The sequence below is a fragment of the Leptonotus elevatus genome, chromosome 19, assembly GCF_054856555.1.
Source record: "Leptonotus elevatus isolate MCC_2025b chromosome 19, RoL_Lele_1.0, whole genome shotgun sequence".
In the NCBI taxonomy this organism is placed as follows: domain Eukaryota; kingdom Metazoa; phylum Chordata; class Actinopteri; order Syngnathiformes; family Syngnathidae; genus Leptonotus; species Leptonotus elevatus.
Window position 1 is genome coordinate 592,988 of NC_141257.1, and position 17,023 is coordinate 610,010.

The 17,023-nt window shown below is 48.9% G+C and overlaps 2 protein-coding genes across 7 annotated transcripts; one reads left to right on the forward strand and one right to left on the reverse strand.

Moving 5' to 3' along the window:
• The first annotated feature begins 155 nt into the window (after positions 1-155).
• Positions 156-6,548, forward strand: mindy1 (MINDY lysine 48 deubiquitinase 1). Of its 3 annotated transcripts, XM_086062268.1 has the most exons (13): positions 709-820; positions 1,346-1,405; positions 1,588-1,953; positions 2,095-2,349; positions 2,422-2,594; positions 2,669-2,726; positions 2,804-2,868; positions 2,949-3,107; positions 3,181-3,283; positions 3,534-3,676; positions 4,746-4,970; positions 6,040-6,198; positions 6,319-6,548. In XM_086062268.1, exons 3-13 carry the CDS (start codon positions 1,719-1,721, stop codon positions 6,388-6,390), a joined length of 1,647 nt encoding a protein of 548 aa, XP_085918394.1. In that variant the 5' UTR covers positions 709-820; positions 1,346-1,405; positions 1,588-1,718; the 3' UTR covers positions 6,391-6,548. The 3 variants fall into 3 exon arrangements, with proteins under 3 accessions (XP_085918393.1, XP_085918392.1, XP_085918394.1); XM_086062267.1 differs by lacking the exon at positions 709-820 and adding an exon at positions 156-360 and having other exon boundaries at positions 2,095-2,594; XM_086062266.1 differs by having other exon boundaries at positions 707-820; positions 2,095-2,594.
• Positions 6,549-9,224: 2,676 nt separating this feature from the next.
• LOC147157328 (phosphatidylinositol 4-kinase beta-like) lies at positions 9,225-16,733 on the reverse strand. Of its 4 annotated transcripts, none has more exons than XM_086062264.1 (14): positions 16,531-16,733; positions 14,986-15,360; positions 14,296-14,651; positions 13,893-14,213; positions 13,399-13,626; positions 12,869-13,105; positions 12,656-12,747; positions 12,489-12,593; positions 12,274-12,397; positions 12,071-12,184; positions 11,727-11,878; positions 11,476-11,608; positions 10,854-10,974; positions 9,225-10,742 (listed from the first exon to the last, which is right to left on the reverse strand). In XM_086062264.1, the coding sequence occupies exons 2-14, from the start codon at positions 15,356-15,358 to the stop codon at positions 10,561-10,563; spliced, it is 2,538 nt and encodes an 845-aa protein (XP_085918390.1). In that variant the 5' UTR covers positions 15,359-15,360; positions 16,531-16,733; the 3' UTR covers positions 9,225-10,560. The 4 variants fall into 4 exon arrangements, with proteins under 4 accessions (XP_085918390.1, XP_085918391.1, XP_085918389.1 ...); XM_086062265.1 differs by having other exon boundaries at positions 12,292-12,397; positions 12,656-12,753; XM_086062263.1 differs by having other exon boundaries at positions 12,656-12,753.
• Positions 16,734-17,023: the final 290 nt, after the last annotated feature.

Below are 17,023 nucleotides of genomic sequence, written 5' to 3' on the forward strand. Positions count from 1 at the left end.
TTGCAATGAATCCACCTTGAAAAGGGAGAAGTAATAGTTATACAAAATGTGTCAGTTGCTGCTACGCAAGAAAGCGCAAGAATTTGCCCCAGAAATGAAACAGATTTAATTTGAAATGTGACGAGCAAGCGCTGCCACCTGCTGACTAATTTCTCCATTTTCTTTTCCGTCCACGCCACACGCACTGAATGCACAAGTTTTGTTCGTACCTTTTCTTTTTCTATACATACACAACAATCAAGATTATGTCATTAAAAGCTCGTTGAAGTCCAATTGACATTGACGGCATAAAAAGGCAAGCTACCCCCGCTGAACAACTGTCAACAAAGTAACATTGGAGAGCGTGAGGTCGCTAAAAAGGTAACACGTTTCGACTTATTGCTTTCATTTGTTGATTTGTAATGTGACCAACCGACAATTAGCTTTACTGAATGAGGCTATGGTAACTCATCAAAACGTCAAAGGTAGTTCCATTTGTTTAGCTTACATGCACAACTTGTCGACATTTCACACAAAGGCTATGTGTGTATGTATGTTTATAATTTTTTTTAGTATGTGCTCGTTAACTAAACGCGCTAGCAACTCGTCTACTGACAACCCAAAGCTTGTCAACGTTTCCAACAAGCTAACGAGTTAGCCTGGCTAAGGAGGTGACGTCACCGTTTGTTATTGTGAGCCTCGCTGGCGGTGGTGGGCGTGGTTTGGAAGGTAAACAGGCGTCGTGACGTAAGAGTTAGCATGTGGAGCTAAGCTAGTTCCGCTTTGGCGAGCCTAAAGTTGATTTTTGTACAATGTCACGTCAGCTGGCGGTCGTCTGACTGTAAGTACAAAGTACGCACTCGTACCGAAACACACAAATCTAACATAAGTTGAAAGGTACTTCGCCACCAAAAACGACATTTTACATGTTTGGTCAATAGTAGCAAGTAACATAGAGCAGGCGGAAAAAAATCGTTTTTTGATCAAGGCTTGGTCATGCTACTGTATTTTAATGTGGTGCAATTTAATCATGATGGTGTTTGTTTGAGAAGAAATCTTTTTTGAAGCGATGTTTGGCGTAATAAGTAAGAAATCCTCTTGCTGTAGTTTGGCCACGTTGTTAGTGTAAGCGGTGCACGTCAGCATGGATGCGCTTTGAACTATGGATACAGCAACAACAACAAAAATAAATAAATGAAGTGATAACGTTAATTTAGCATTTAGTGTAGCTTGATAGGACCCATCTTTCAGTCAGCGCTCAATCAAACTTTATTAATAAAGCATGGAACGCAAAGTGCTTTACATAATGTATTGTTTGATGTATTTATCGCAAAATAAATGACTGTGTTTTTGTCTTCTGGTGCAGGAAGCGTGTGTGCAAATCCCGCCTCCTCTTTTATGTGACATCATGTGGATTGTCACATAGGTAAGTTTCTTACACCGTCTACACAGCCACAAACATGTCATGGGGGATTTTTTTCCTTCCATCTTTCTTAGCCAAGCCAGACATCCGCCATGATTCAATGACGCATTTTGTGCGGACATTGGACCTCTTTCGTGGATACGAAAGAATTTTCACCCACGTTGTGCCTGCGTCTCCTCCCTCAGGCTCTTTGAACCATGTGGGCCCCGGGAGTGATTGACAGCGACTCGTGAAGACGTCGTGTGCTGAGTCACCCTTCGGACTGACGCCTCATCTTCATCCTCATCATATTCGTTATCACAACAACAACAACAACATGTCCGCCTCCGAGCCGGCGTCAGACGTCGATGCGCCGCTCCCTCCGACAGACACCGCCAAGGAACGTCTCGTAATCACGGCAACGGCAGGGTCAGAGGTCACGGGCCAGCCGACCAACGGTGGGGATGATGGCCCCGGGGCCGCTCGGGAGGAGGGGGCGGAGCCAACAACGTCAGAAAATGGACGAACGTGCAATGACGCTGAAGAAGTAATGCCAGGGGGCGGAGTCACGGGTGAGCGATGCTTGTTTCTATGGTTACGCTTGTGTCAGCCATGTTGTTGACTCAACTTCAGCCAAATTGTACCTTTTGGTCACATTTCAGTCGTTTCTGTCAATTGTGTTGAAGGCCAAGTTTCGGTCTGCCTTCATTTAGGTCCCGAATCGGAGGCGATGGAGAGTTCGTCCTTGGCGACGGCCGACAGTTTTGACGAGCTGCGCGAGTCCAGCGACTCGGCGTCCTTCTCCATTCCCAGTCTGGATCTCTGTGAGGAGACGCCGGCGACGGCGGCGGCGCCAGGAAGCTCGCAGGAGGCGGACGACGTCTTGTCGCCGTCGTATTGCGCGTTGGGGGCGGAGGGAAGCTCGCTGGCCAATGAGGGGACGAGTCTGAAGGACGAGCAGGTGGCAGGTGAAGGTCAACTTGCGGCGATGACGCGGCAGGACAATCAAGTTGTGACCGTAGTTTCCCTCCCGTCCAAAGGGGGCGCCGCTCCCGCCGAGGCTCCGGCAGGCGCATCGCCGGCATTGCCGGCGGCGTATTACCTGGTCAAGTGGATCACCTGGAAGGAGAAGAAGACGCCCATCATCACTCAGAGCGACAATGGACCCTGCCCCCTGCTGGCCATCATGAACATACTCTTCCTTCGCTGGAAGGTAACGCGCCTAAACAACGGATGTGTGTGCGTGTCTTGATGCGCGTACGCGCGCGCGTGTGTGTGCGTGTCTAGGCAAAGCTCCCGGCTCAGACCGAAGTTGTCACCACAGAGGACCTGATGGCTCACCTGGGTAAGCTGCCAACGATGATGTCACCATGACATCATCGCCACCTGCGTCACGTGACTGGCGTGTGTGTGCGTGTGCAGGTGAGTGCGTGCTGTCAGTTGCGCCGAGACAAAAGACGGACGGAATGGAGCTCAACTTCCAACAGGTACACACACACGGCATCAAACACATCATCACGCCAGTTGCGTAAAATGCGACGACATCATGGCGACGTGGACGTTTCAGAACATGAGCGACGCCATGGCGGTGCTGCCCAAACTGTCGACGGGTCTGGACGTCAACGTTCGCTTCACGGCCGTCACCGACTTCGAGTACACGCCCGAGTGCATCGTCTTCGACCTGCTGGACATCCCGCTCTACCACGGATGGCTGGTTGACCCCCAGGTGACCCCCGCCCGCCTCCGCCCTCCCCTTCAGTGGACCCGCTGTTGACTGCCGTGCGTGCGTGCGTGCGCAGAGTCCGGAGATGGTGGCTGCCGTCGGCAAACTGAGTTACAACCAGCTGGTGGAGAAGATCATCGACTACAAACACTCGGCTGACAGCACGCACGTCAGCGAAGGTAACACGCACGCGCCGGTGGGTGCGAAGGGCGGGAAATTGCCGGTGAGGTCGCGTGCGGCTCCTCCCCCGTGCCGGTCAAACAAACAAACATCCTGATGCCTTTGTCACCACACCTGCACACAAAAGCTTAACTCACAGGGGGGGGAATAATTGTGCGAGTTATTTGCTCCCCAAAAAGTTTTGCTTGCACGTTACCATTTTGACATCTTGACATTTTGGAAGGCAAGTTGTGACGTGTGTTCTTTTAGGTCTGGCGGCCGAGCACTTCCTGGAGACGACGGCCACTCAGCTGTCCTATCACGGCTTGTGCGAGCTCAACGCCGCCGCCAAAGAGGGCGAAATGTGCGTCTTCTTCCGGAACAACCACTTCAGTACCATGCTCAAACACAAGGTGGCGCCACACGCACACACGCTCTCGCCTTTCGCAAATGTCATGTTTGGAAACAAACTTGCGTTGCTGAGCGGTTTGCCGGCAGATCTTGATTTTCTCTTAGGGTTGCTTCAAGTTGGCAAAGACGTTGGCCCACAGTTTTAACCCTCGTCGACGGTTCTCGAGGCAAAATTTCCTTGTGACAAAAAACATTTCAACCTTTTTGAAGCACGCCACTGATGAGTGTGAAGGCTTACCAATTTTATCAATTATTATTATTATTATTATTATTATGATGGCTGGATGAATAAATTGGGTTCAATCGACCACACTGGGGCGATTAACCCGACTAATCTATAGGATTTACCAATTCTAAAAAGATTCGTTAGTGACAGCATGAGTTATTAATAATTAATGACGTTTATTGATATGAAGACACTGATTGTGTTAATGATTTACATGCAACACTTTATTTCTACAAAATTCTTCCATTGTTTACATTTCCGAATCATCACTTTGCATTCACTTTTTTTTGTTACTAATTTCAAATATTTGTTTAATTTATGGAATGATTTTTATCTGAAGGGTTTGCCCTTGTTTTTTGTAAAATAAAATAAAAAGTTTTGGGGATTTTTTGTTAAAAATTACCAAAAACAGGAAAAAATATTCCAGAAAACATCAAACCCAAAAAAAAAAAATTACACAGAAAAACTGCATTTTTTGTTTTTAAAGTGAATGCAAAAAACCCAAACTTTTCTGCACTTCTGCACTTCACATTCAAAATCACATTGTCGCCCTGCTGAGCTATTTTTGTACCAAGCCTGCAAAACCCCTGTTTGATCGCATCAATGTATATTTTTTGATCTAATGGTCGGTCAGCTCATTGCGAATTATATTACATAGCCGCTGCCGTCCTTCCGCTACGGAGACCCGAAGGAGAAGAACCTGGTGGTGTGCTCTTGCAAAATGTGGACAATGAGGCACCGGAGTGCGCGTGCTTCCAACTTATTGCATTCTGTTAGTTGACCACTAGATGGCGCGTGTGATTTGCTGTGTTTTTTTTGGAAACATGTCCGTTTGCCTGGGTTAGGGCCACCTGTACCTGCTGGTGACGGATCAGGGCTTCCTGCACGAGCAGGGTCTGGTGTGGGAGTCTCTTCACAACGTGGAAGGAGACGGAAACTTCTGCGACTCCAACTTCCGCTTGTGTCACCCTCGCCAGAGGGATGTTGCCGCCGCCGGCGCCGGCGCCGCCGCGCCCTCCGCCGCTCCCCCGCCGCCCTGCGACCAACAGCAGCAGCGCCAGATCGACCAGGTAGCGGACGGCCAGGGTTGGGGGCGGGGCTGGGCCTTTTAGCCGCGTCGCGTCGTGATGAAAAAAGAAGCTTCACGAAGCACTTGCAATATATTTTCTGCCTCTAGATGGCGCTCTCGGTTTAAAGATGCAGTGGCCCAAAATGTGTCTGAAGCCGCAAAACATTTGAACATTGTGATAGCAAACGTGATGACGGCCAAGAATTCATCCGAGCTGCGCCACAACGCAAATATTTGCATCATCCAACACTTTCAGATTTTTGTTTTGGGTTTTGGGATTTGTGTGTCGTGTGTCCCACTTCATTTTTATACATTTTGAGATTGTTCTGCCTTTTGTCAAATCTCTGACATTTTTGCCAATTTCATGGACATTTGATGGTACTTTTATGCTTTTCCTCTTATTTTGTGGACATTTTAAGATCTTTTTTTGGACATTTCGAGGTCATTTTTCAAACGTTTTCGTCTCTTTCATCTCTTTCTGACAACTTTTTAAAATATTTAATTATTCATTTTCATCAAAATCAGTCCTTCATTTAAAGATGATTTTATGCTTATGTAAAAAAATTTTTTTTTATTCATTTCTACAATTTGTATTTTTTGAGATCCACAAGAGAGGGACTAAAGAGCCACATGTGGCTCCGGAGCCGCAGGTTGCAGACCCCTGCACTCGCCTTTATCTTTAAGCCAAGAGCACCATCTAGAGGAGTAAAAAAATATAGCAAATGTTTCATTTTGTCATCACGAGCGTCACTTATTTTGATCAAATTGTTTTGCTGATGTTTGACCAATGTTTTGATTTTGCGTCATAACGCACGCGCTTCCGTTTCGTTCCAAACTCGGCTCCGACATTTTTGATGACAAATTTTGGGGCGGTTTTCACATGTTTTGCTTTGTTTTGTTTCACATGCTCGCCATGTTCCAGACACGTTGTAATATGATTTAGTTGTGTTCTAGGTTTGCAGTAGTTCACAACTTTTGGTCTCGTTCCAGACTCGTTTTTGATGTTTAAGCGACCTCTACTAATGTTTTTTTTTTTTTTTTTTTTCAATCTACACGCGTGTGCGTCTCAGGACTATCTGGTGGCGGTGTCCCTGCAGCAGGAGAGTGGCGGGGAGGCCTCGGCACCCCTCAGCGACCTGGAGCTGGCCCGACAGTTGCAACAGGAAGAGTATCAACAACAACAACAACAACAACAACAAGGACAAGGACCGCAACAGGCGGCCCCGCAGGTAACCATGGCAACGGCACACGCTCACCTTTTAGGTCACGATCTCGGCTTCTTCTTTTTTTGGGTCACGTGTCACATGTCAGTCATGTTTTATCACATTAGCATTCTGGTGTGTTTGTAGGTGAGAGGTCAGGGGCCAGCGGCGGGAGGGGCCAGAAGAAGAGAAAAAGACTCCGACTGCATCCTGCTTTAAGTCGTCCGCTTCTGTAGCACGCGCGCACGCACAAAATGCCAAACCTCAGTGCTTTGTGACTTTGTTTTGATTTTGTCAAACGTTTGTCAAAGGTCACCTGTCATAACAAGCTCCTCCCACTAGCTTGTGGGATAGTAAAGGCATTGCTGCTATGCTTATCACGTGCATTCACTTTCCTCACTAAAAAACCCGTGGGCAGTATTTTATTTTGAAATGGCTTGGTCAGAACCATCAAAAAGGCCAAAACGGGTCACAATACCGCCTCGGGGCTAATTAGGGTTGTCCCGATTTGCGATTATTGGTATTGGCTGAAAAAGATTGGATTTTGATTTTTTTTTTTTTACGTTTAAAGTCCAAAATAAAAGAATGGATTTGTTTAATTATTGCTAACGCATAAAAATGTAGCATGGTGGTAACTCCAATAAGAAAAAGATAATTGAGACCATTTGGATCCGTTTTCATTGTCGTCTCAGCACGGAACCAAAAATCAAGTGACTATTTAGTGCAGAGATGGGCGACAGGCAACTGGCGGCCCGCGGTCCTTCGCCACACTCGGTTCATTTTTGGAACCCAAAACGTTTACTGTTGCTGAGCCATTGAAAGATGCGATACCGGTGATAACCACACGATGGCAGACATCGCTCACCGGCGCCTCCAAACCCGAGAATGAGATTGTGAAGAGCTCATCATTGCCGAGTGGCACCTGGTACAAAAAAAAAACCTGATTAAAAAAAAAAAGAAAGTAAAAAGTACACCCACAGCGCGACAGAGCTTTTGGTGTCCTCGCAAAGCGTGAATATATTGAACGCTTAAATGTGTTCCAGACCAGCGGCCGTTGTCTGACTTCCTGGTCGTTCGCAACCTGTTTTGGGGGGGATTTGAAGGAGACATTTTCGAAATGACGTCACAAGTCAAAATGGCCATCTTGTGCGTTTGAAGTTGATTCAAGATTGAAGCGCCCCCAGTGGCCTGGAGACCGCCTCGCGTGAGCTCGATTGCGGAAGCGCGCATAAACTTCCAAAATAAAAGTAAGAAAGTTTGATCCATTCCAAAAATAAAGCTTAACGCTCATACGTATGTCGATTAACGGAAGTTCTCGATCATGAACGAAAGCGCCAGAAAAAAATATAGTCAAACGGAGATGTATAGTTTTAAATGTGCGTGTTTTAAAGGTAGGATTAGGTCAGTTAACTTTTTAATCAAGGCCAATGTGAGTAACAAAATCACTTTAAAATAACTCGAATGTTTCACAAAGGTACACGTATGAATAAGATAAAATCATGCATAAGAACATTCAGGAAGTTTTGATCAAATTCCGTTTTCGTCTCATAAATGAATGTCATGCATTGTCCGCTTAGGCCGCTCGTCGTCATTGATTTGGGTAAAAGACAATATCCTAAATATTCATTATTTTCCCCCAATTTCTTTACCAACAGTGATGCAGCTGAGTACATTTATTGGTGCCTAAAACATGTGATGGGACATTGTAATTTCCAAGCACTTGTAGAAGCGATGGTTTGAAAAGACAAATCAGACAAAACAAAGTTCCAAAGTATTCAAACACCAAAACTTTCACGTCATTTTGTCTGACAAAAGTCTGTTAGCTTGATGCTAACGTGAACACCGGCTCATGGACATTAGCATTGCAATCTGCTTCACCGTGTATGTTAGCATACAATTGAAGGGACATTGTGATTTCCTAGCAAATATGCCGGTTGATGTTCAGCTGACGTGTCGGCGTCGCCGGTGTTGTCGACCCGTTCAGGTCGCAGCGAGTCAGGTGACTTCCACTCGGCCTTCCTGTCGCCGTCTCACGGGGACGAGGACGACGACGGTCTGGACTTTGACTTGGACGCCATGGAGACGCCCTCGGACAGCGAGTCCCTTCGTTTCCCCGTCGACGACCTGGATTTGGAAGGTGAGAGGTTGCCGCTTTGCGCTTGACGACCGTCGGCCTTCTGACAAGCCGGCAAGTGACATGACCACGCTTTTGATGCTTTGGAACTCCAAAAATGCACATTACTACTTTCCTAGTTAGCTCCCAAAGTTAACATTCAACATTGCCTCCAGCAAAGGAAGACCAATGACAGTTTGCTATATATATTTTTTTAAAAATAACTTTTTTTTCTTTTTCTAAGAGAAGTCAAAATATAATGAATAAAATGTTTTTGGGGCATTTTTGCCTTTTTTTTTAATCAGGGAAAAGTGGGTGCCAATAGCAAGTATTAGTATTGGGCCTATATTTGAAAATATCTGTACCTGCCAGGATGGTCGATACCAGTGTTTGCTGCCCTCTTGTGGACATTTTACGATCAGGGACTAGAATTTAGAAATGAGAGGAGTAGTAGTAGTAATGGAATTAATTTTAAATAATTAAAATGAAATTAAAATATAATAAAAATGATAATTATTTTTTTTGGTTGGGGGATTTTATGTATCAAAAGTACTAGCGGTATTGTCGATACTTGTCAGTATTCTTTAGTCTGATTTCAAGGGACAATTCCGAAATGACGTCACAATTCAAAACGGCGGTTTTATATGATGCGTTTGAAGTCTGATCGGATTGAAGTGCCCCTCCAGTTGCGCCCTCGTAGCGTTTGAGGCTAATTAGATTTGTGAGGATTATTTGGATGTGAAAATGTGATCAAATGTTTCGTACTATAACAACATGCCTGCACAAAAGCAAAACAGGACGCAGAGGAAATGAAGCCTGCATTGTGGAAAGAGCAGAAATGCCCGCCAGATGTTTTCCAAAAGATGAAATCATTTGAAAATCACCTCAACATCTCAATCGTCAAATGAAAAATGTGTGAAAAGATGCTAAAGCAAAACGATTTCACATTCAAACTTCATTTTATTATGTTCACATTTTTATCAAACAAGTCCAAAGGCAACGATACTTTTTGTTGGTTTTGTTTTTGCATTCACGACAAAAAACAAAACGGTTTCGGCTGGCTGGCTAACGGAAAACTAGCAACTGCTAGTCGTGTGCTTTGTCTCTTGTTAAAAGTCTTACTGATCAAGTGATTCGCTGTCAATCAAATTAGCCACTTTATTTAGGTTTTTATTACGTAAAAAAAAAAAAAGTTAGCTGGTTAGTACAATCAGTAAATAGAAATATAGACTGTACATTTATTAGAATTCATATTAAAATGTTAGCGCTAGGATATACTACCAGGCTAAGCTAGCTCCGTCATTGTCAGTGATACAAAGGTGTGGTTTCACACAAAGTCTTCAATCAGGTCCTCCTTCCGCAGTCATACAACCGCAATGTAAACGCGCCTCTTCATTGGCTGGAGTCAATCACCGGAATGTAGTGTCGGCCCAAACACAACAAGTTGTGTAGTGCATCTGTTCTCCAAGAAACTAAACTAGCGTCCTTTAAACAGTCAACAAGAAAAGTGATGCTTTTGGATAAAAAAAAAAAAAAAAAAAAATCATGAAAATGAAAACACCCCATTTGAAATGTTGTGTCAACGTGAAATTGCAAACAGACCTTCGTTCGCCATGTAAACAACACGTGGATTCAACGGTCATGCTAACGTTAGCATTCCCGGCACAACGACGAGATTTCGCCGTGAACGTTTTCGACTGGACCGAAAAAAAACATTCAGCATTTGTCGCATGTGCGAGATTAGCATAAATGCTAAGGCTAACAAGCTAGGCTAGTGCAGAAGCGACACAAAAGTTGTTTTGCTTCAGTCGAACAAGACGCAAAGGAGGAAGACAAAGCAGCAGCCAAGGGCAAAAAAAAGGCAGCTAAAGAAACGGAAGACAAAAAATAATTCAACATAAATAAAAATAGGCAGACTCGCAAGAAGCAGATAAAGCGGAATAATAATTAGCAGCAGCGGTAGAATTCCAAGCAGAATAAGAAGAAGTAGAAGACACAAAAGAATAAGCAGCAAAAGTAGAAGACGGAAGTACGGAAGAGGATTAGGGCCAGCGAAGAGAGGAAAAAAGAAAGAATCGGGACTTTATTGTCACAATTCTCACTTTAAAGGAGCACTCATAAAGTGAGAATCCTGCCAACCTTCACTGGCCCGAATCGCAGAAACAAACAAGCAGCAGCAGCAGCGGCAGCACACGCGGGAATGTCCAGGCGAGCGTCCGTCGGCGCCGTCACATGATGCCGTCACATGGTGCCGTCACACGATGCCGTCGGCGCCGTCACATGATGCCGTTGGTGACGTACTGGTAGGAGTCGTAGAGTTTGGTGGTGATGGAGCGCACCGAGCCGTCCACCAGCCGCTCCAGCAGCAGCTGCAGCTGCTCCTCCGTCAGGCTCATGTGGAAACGCTCCTTCAGGCCGCGGATGGTCCCCGAGCCCTGGAAGCACGCCAGGTGCGAGCCTGGCAAAACAAACACGCAAGCAAAGTGCTCTCTCACTCCCGAGCAGAAAAAGCAAAGGCAAAGAAAAGCGCCATCTTTGCTCGGGACCCGATGGCGAGCGGCGGGCGCACCTTGCTGCATGATCTCCACCACGTGCAGCACCTTGTCCATGTGCTTCCTGGCGGCGATCATGCCCTGCAGCATCAGCATCTTGTAGTAGACGAACATGTCGCCGTCCAGGCCGCCCATCACCTGAATCGCGGCCGTCCGTCACGACCAAGCAGTCAAAGGCATGAAATGGACTTTGGTCAAATGAAGACAAATTCAGTGGGACCCAAATTTCAATCCAAGGCGTTTACGCTAAATTTGACAAACGACGTTGCGCTAAACTACAACACAATTCTGCAATGATAAGTGTCATTTAAAGATGGCTCTGAATTCGAGAAGAACGTACTGTTCCTGACACCGACGTCCAACATGAGACACCAATGCCACCTAGTGGTAGATAATGACCTCCAGACCAATGTATGATTCGATGTATTTGCGCTCCTTTTGACCGTAACTTATCCGACACTTCATGAATGACTTCCTATAAAACCTCATTTGCATTTGGCAGCCATATTTGTCCACTTTGATGTTCATTACGACGAGTGACTTGAAAACGGATACAACGTGAGATGAACTGACGACGAATCAGTCAAGTTAACTTTAACGATGACGACGCACGCTTCCGCGTCTGAAAACACGTCGTACCTCCACAAAGTCGGCGGTGAGCTTGAAGGCGGACGTCTCGAAGCCCAGATTGCGCGGCGAGCTGGACAAGATGAAGCCAAAGTCGATGTGAATGACGTGACCTTCCGAGTCCAGGAGGATGTTGCCGTTGTGTCTGCCAGGACAAAAATCACACCGGCCGTGCATTGCTGCTCTTTGTTGTCATGACGACGACCGATGGGGAGGCCCGAGCTGGTGGCTAAACGCTTCGCTTCGCTTGGAAAGGCTCTAACCTGTCTTTGACCTGCAGGAGGTAACAGACGAGGCTGTAGCCGGCGCAGCTCTGCACGAAATTCCTCTGAGCGCTGAGGAACTGTTCGGTGGTGAAGCTGCCGTGTTCCTGCAGGAAGTAGTCCAGCAGCGACAGCTGACTCTGCTTGCGCACCTGACAAGGCGCCGTTCCAATGTCGGCCAGGAAGCAACAGGCAGCAAACAGGAAGTCAACAGGAAGTCAACAGGCAGCAAACAGGAAGTCAACAGGCAGCAAGCAGGAAGTCAACAGGCAGCAAACAGGAAGTCAACAGGCAGCAAACAGGAAGTCAACAGGCAGCAAAGACAAACGACGCGGCGCCGCTACCTGATGCAGGGATACGGCGTTGAGGACGGGTTCGATCATGCCGCTGTCCGATGACATCACCAGGATCTTGTAAGGTTTGATCCACAGGGGAAGTCGTTCCTGACGCCAGATGGCCTGAAGACGACACACGCGCTCGTCATGCTAACGCGCTAACCAACGGCGAAGCGCCATTGGCGGGAAGAAGCAAGGCGGACGGACGGCACCTGCAGCTGCGTGAGCACCTGATAGGCCAAAAGTTCTTGTCTCAGGTCGTCGCCGCACTTGACGATGACGGGAAGGAGATGCCAGCCGGGCAGGTGGCCGTAAGGGGACGTCTCCTGGATGCGTCTGCACGCACGCACGCACATTTGCTGATGACATCAGGACACCGCGGCGACGTGCGTGCGTGCGTGCGTGCATGTGCGGTCACGATTCCCACCTGACTTTCTCCTCCCAGGGTTCTTTGAGGGCAACGGCCGAGGGGTCCTCGGGGTCCTTCCTGAAGGATGTGGGCGTTTGCGCCAGGTTCTCCGACAGCCGCCGTCTGCAGGCCAGGCAACCACGTCAGCCGCAAACAAAACAGGAAGCGGACGGCGGACGACTCACCTGATGTCGCCGGCGGCGACAAACACCTCCCTGCTCTCCACGCTGGTCAGGCTGTCCACCGAAAACTGGCTCAGGTTGTCACTGCTGCTCGTCTGAACCTCCGCCGCGCAACAGGAAGTCAACGGCAAACAAACAGGAAGTCAACAGGAAGCAAAAAGGAAGCACGCAGAAAGTAACTGGGAATTAGCCAGTTAGCATCCCGCCAGCGCTCACCTCCACCTGCAGCTGTCCGATGTCGTCGGTGGCCCAGGCGTCGTCGTCGTTGTCGTAGTTGTGGACGCTGGACAGGTTTGAGGCGGCGGAGACGGCGGCGACGGGGGCGTCAGCGTTGCAGTCCAGGTTGTCGGCCGAGCGGGCCGAGCGGATGCGAGTCTCGGAGATGCGGGCGGGGACGGCTGACGTCTCGAAGCTTTCACACGCCAACACCTCCACGTAGATGATATACGGAGCCTGCCCGTGACAAAAATGGGCCGCAATTCCTGGGATTCAATTCAAAATGGCCGACTTCCTCTTAGGTTTAGCATATGGCTACCAAATACTTTTTTGTAAGTCCTAAGCTGATTGATATGCCTCCAGATTTTCATGGCTCTTGATGAAAAATGCTTCGTTAAGATGGAATTTTGAAAGACAAAATTTGATGCCCCGCCCTAATCAATACGGTACGCCGAAAACCGAATAGCGGTCGCTGCTAAGGATGTTGCAAATACAATCAAACGGCTGAATGTGTCGACCGGCGTACCCACCTTGTCCTTGGAGTTGAGCACAGCGGCCTGCGTGTGCGGAATCCGGACCAGGTGGTGCTGGAAGTCGGCGGTGGGCAGCCAAACTCTGGCGGGAAGTTTGTGGTTGAGTAGAGACAGTTCCGAGATCAGACGCTGCGTCTTCTGCTCCTTGTTGGGGAGCGACGCCAGCCGGCGACCGATCGCCAGCAGGGACTTGACCAACTCGCGCTGGGGACGCAGACGCTCCGGCTGAGGACACACGGTGGGGCATCGGGATTCAACTTCAGGCCAAATACCGACGTCCGCTTCCCACCGCTGGACTACTCAAGGAGGCGAACATGCTACAGACCCGCACGGGTTTGACGCTGTCCAGGCCCGGAAATGAAAAGCCCTGCCACAGTTTGGCAACAGACACAGCTGCTTCTATTTAACCGGCAGCTACCTGTCCTCCCGCCAACCCCAAGCCTCGGAATTACGAGGCACTGCGTCGACAACAACAAAATGGCCTCCCTCACCTCCTGGCGGTGAACCTCCACTCTGGGGTTGCTTCCCGTCCTGCGCAGGGCACCGCCCGGCCCACCGGATGCAGCGGCGGCATCCGACTTGGACCTCTGGTGGCTCCTTCGGGAGGGCGACGCGCCCAGGGATGGCGAGGGCGTTCGCAGAGGGGCGGCGGCGGCGGCGGCGGCGGGCCGCAGCTCGTCTGACAAAATGAGCTTGCGCAGTTTGGCTCCTCGCGAATGTCGCTGGGTGGAGATGTGCATGTCGGACGAGTAGGCGCCCAGCAGCCACGCGCACAGCAGCGAGAAGACGATGCTGGCGCCGCAGCGGTGCACCTGCCCACCAATCATACGTCAGAACGGGACTTGCCCGCCTCGCCGCGACGCCCCCCCCCCCCCCCCCCTCCCGCCCACTCACCAGGTAAGGCCTGATGGCGTCGCCCACCTCGCCGTCCATGTGCACGTACATGCTGAGCAGCTGCGGCAAGTAAAAGTCCACGTCGGCGGGCGGGAAGCCGAAGAGGCGGTTCCCGATGTAGGCCTGCACTCCGGGCTCCTTGGACTTGAACAGGTAGGCCACCGCCATGGACGCGTCAAACAGCTTGGACTGGAACAGGCGCAGGAGCCACGACGAGCCGTCCGACGCCGGCGATAGGTCGCGCGCGTCCGCCCGACGATCCTCGTCCTCCTCTCGGATGGCGCCGTTTTGCTTCTGCATTTGGACCTTCAGCAGAACTTCCTGGCACGCCTTCAACGCCACCTCGGCGTCAATCACTGCTCAAAACAAACAACACGAATGACCTGACAAACAAAACCAGGCTGAGGCATTCAAAGGACGGCTTTCAAGGGATTATTCGAGAGTCAAATTTAGGTTTTAGGATCGGGTTAGGGCTCCAAAATGAGGTTTTAAACAAAGTAAGGCTTTTAAACTAGGGTTAAAGCTTCAACGTAGGCTCGGGTCTCAAAGTAGGGTCGTAAATTAGGTTTCAAAGAATGCGAAAGAAAGCGAAGCGGAGCTAACAAAAAAGAAAGAAAAGGGATAGAAAGAATGAAGGAGGTCGAGGAAAGCAAAAGAGAGAAAAGCGCCGAGCAGGACGCAGAAGCTCACCTTGAAGCTCGCCGTCGGCCCGGTCCAGGGGGGGCGGGGTGGCGGGGTCAGGGGCGTCGCTGCTGAGGCTGGCGCTGCTGCCGCCGGGGCTTGAGCTGCGGGGGCTGGCGCTGGGCGAGGACGGCTGCTCGTCGTGGACCGGCTGGGGGCGGAGCGTGGGTCGCCGGCGCCGCTGGCGGCGAGACGGGCCGTCGGACCAACTCTCAGAATCGCGCGAAGACGACGACGATGACGATGACGAGGCGCTGGAGGGCGACGACGGGCACGATAAGGCGGTGGGCGAGGAGGACGGCGGGGCGGGCGGCGATGTGTGGGAGGGGCTTAGCTGGAGCAGACGCAAAGCAGGAGAGAAGGAAACTTGGGTGTCGGCCATCTCTGGGGAGGACGAGAAACAACAACTTGGTCAACATCAACAACACGCAGACGCCCTCAAAGAGCAGACTTGCAAAAATAAATTGACTGGCAAAGCTCCTGGCTCGGATGGATTTCCCGAAGATTGTACAAACGTGAGTCCTCTCCTCAACCAAGCACCAAATGCCCCTAGAATGACTTGATAATTCTCTGAATTTATGATCCCCGTGATACGATGAAGGCCTCCAGGTTTGGGTTCGGGTTCTCTGGATGTTTAACGTGATGTTTTTTCCACCATTCGCATCAGCCGTCGAAGACTTCTGTCATCAATTTCTCTCTTCCTTCCCACTTCCATGGAGGTCCGTGACAGTTCCATGCTCGTCAAACTTCTTAACAACATGACACACTGCTGAAACGGGGCTACCAAAATCTTAGGCGATGGTTCGATGCCCTTTGGAGGTCTTGTGTTTGCGAATGATGGCACTTCTGATGTCCTCAGACGGCTCCTTTGTTTACACGATTGTGACTAAAAGGTGGCTTTTTAAAACATCAAAGTCGTCATTCATTGGTTAATTCATGTCAATTGGGCACAGACCATTTAAAACAGGGAATTCTCGTTTGTGATTTACCAAAGGTGAGTCACAAACGGCGTCAAGGGTGCCACTCGCAGTGACACAGTACATTGTAAGTGTTCTATTTTTTACGCTCATTGTTTTAAATAGTTTTTTAAATCATTTGGTCTTTCGGAAAAAACACAAGTTCTCCATAAAAAAATAAAATGGCTGGAATGGATTTTCACAACTCTGTGACATCTCACAACACATCTGGAACGTATCTCACACATATTCAGTCACTGACACACTGAAATATTCTTTTTTCTCTCTCTCTCTCTCTCTCTCTCTCTCTCTCTCTCTCTCTCTCTCACTCTCACACTCACTCACTCACTCACACTGTACCGCAATCTGGACCTCTTGACTTTCTGTGACGTCAGCACTGATTTAAGATAGTGTTTGACGTCACCACAACGAGCCCCAACTTTGTGACATGTGTGCGCATGCGCGTCGACTGCCGAGCCAAATGATGACGGAGAGAAGGACGAAAAGATGCCGAACGCAAGAAACAAAGCGAGCGAGCAAGCAGGTGACGTCATCGTCAGTGACTTGCCAAAACGCTGAAAGAGGCGAGCAGACTGACCGGTTGCTAAACCGAACAAGTCGGGTCGCTTTCGACGCCGTCCAAACGTGTTGCGGTTCCTTCTCGAATCCAATTTGACATCAGTTTGTCCTCTCCCGGCCTCAACGTGTCATCCGCTTGTTTTGCTGTTTTGAGGACGTGTTGACGATCCGCCTGATTTGTTTTCGGCCAGCAGTGACGCAAGATCAATCGCTAAGCCACGATGCAGCAATGCCGCACTTCCGGTTTTGCGTGACATAATAAAAGCGCACGCGTTGGGTTTGGACTGTACCGATTGCCTCCACAACCATTAATCGATGTTTTTTATTCGTGCTGATATCGTGTCAAATGTAAATTGAGGTAACGAGGGAAGCATTCCTCGAGCATCTCAAGGTGTGCACGCCGTATTGTTTTATTTCGCAAAGGTCTTTGCACGACTTCTGCTGACTAGTTGCGTTAACTATTGACGCTGCGGATTTTTTTTTTTTTTTTTTTTTTACTTTTTCCGATTAGA

What these genes read in the sequence shown, in the direction of transcription:
- mindy1 (XM_086062267.1), top strand. Translation starts at nt 1,719, where the DNA reads ATGTCCGCCTCCGAGCCGGCGTCAGACGTCGATGCGCCGCTCCCTCCG. An exon ending in TGGAGCTCAACTTCCAACAG is followed by an intron (nt 2,869 to 2,948) that starts GTACACACACAC and finishes TGGACGTTTCAG; the next exon opens with AACATGAGCGACGCCATGGC. An exon ending in CAGCACGCACGTCAGCGAAG is followed by an intron (nt 3,284 to 3,533) that starts GTAACACGCACG and finishes GTGTTCTTTTAG; the next exon opens with GTCTGGCGGCCGAGCACTTC.
- LOC147157328 (XM_086062262.1), bottom strand. Translation starts at nt 15,358, where the DNA reads ATGGCCGACACCCAAGTTTCCTTCTCTCCTGCTTTGCGTCTGCTCCAG. An exon ending in GGCCGACGGCGAGCTTCAAG is followed by an intron (nt 14,652 to 14,985) that starts GTGAGCTTCTGC and finishes TGTTTTGAGCAG; the next exon opens with TGATTGACGCCGAGGTGGCG. An exon ending in TCACCGCCGACTTTGTGGAG is followed by an intron (nt 10,975 to 11,475) that starts GTACGACGTGTT and finishes GCCGCGATTCAG; the next exon opens with GTGATGGGCGGCCTGGACGG.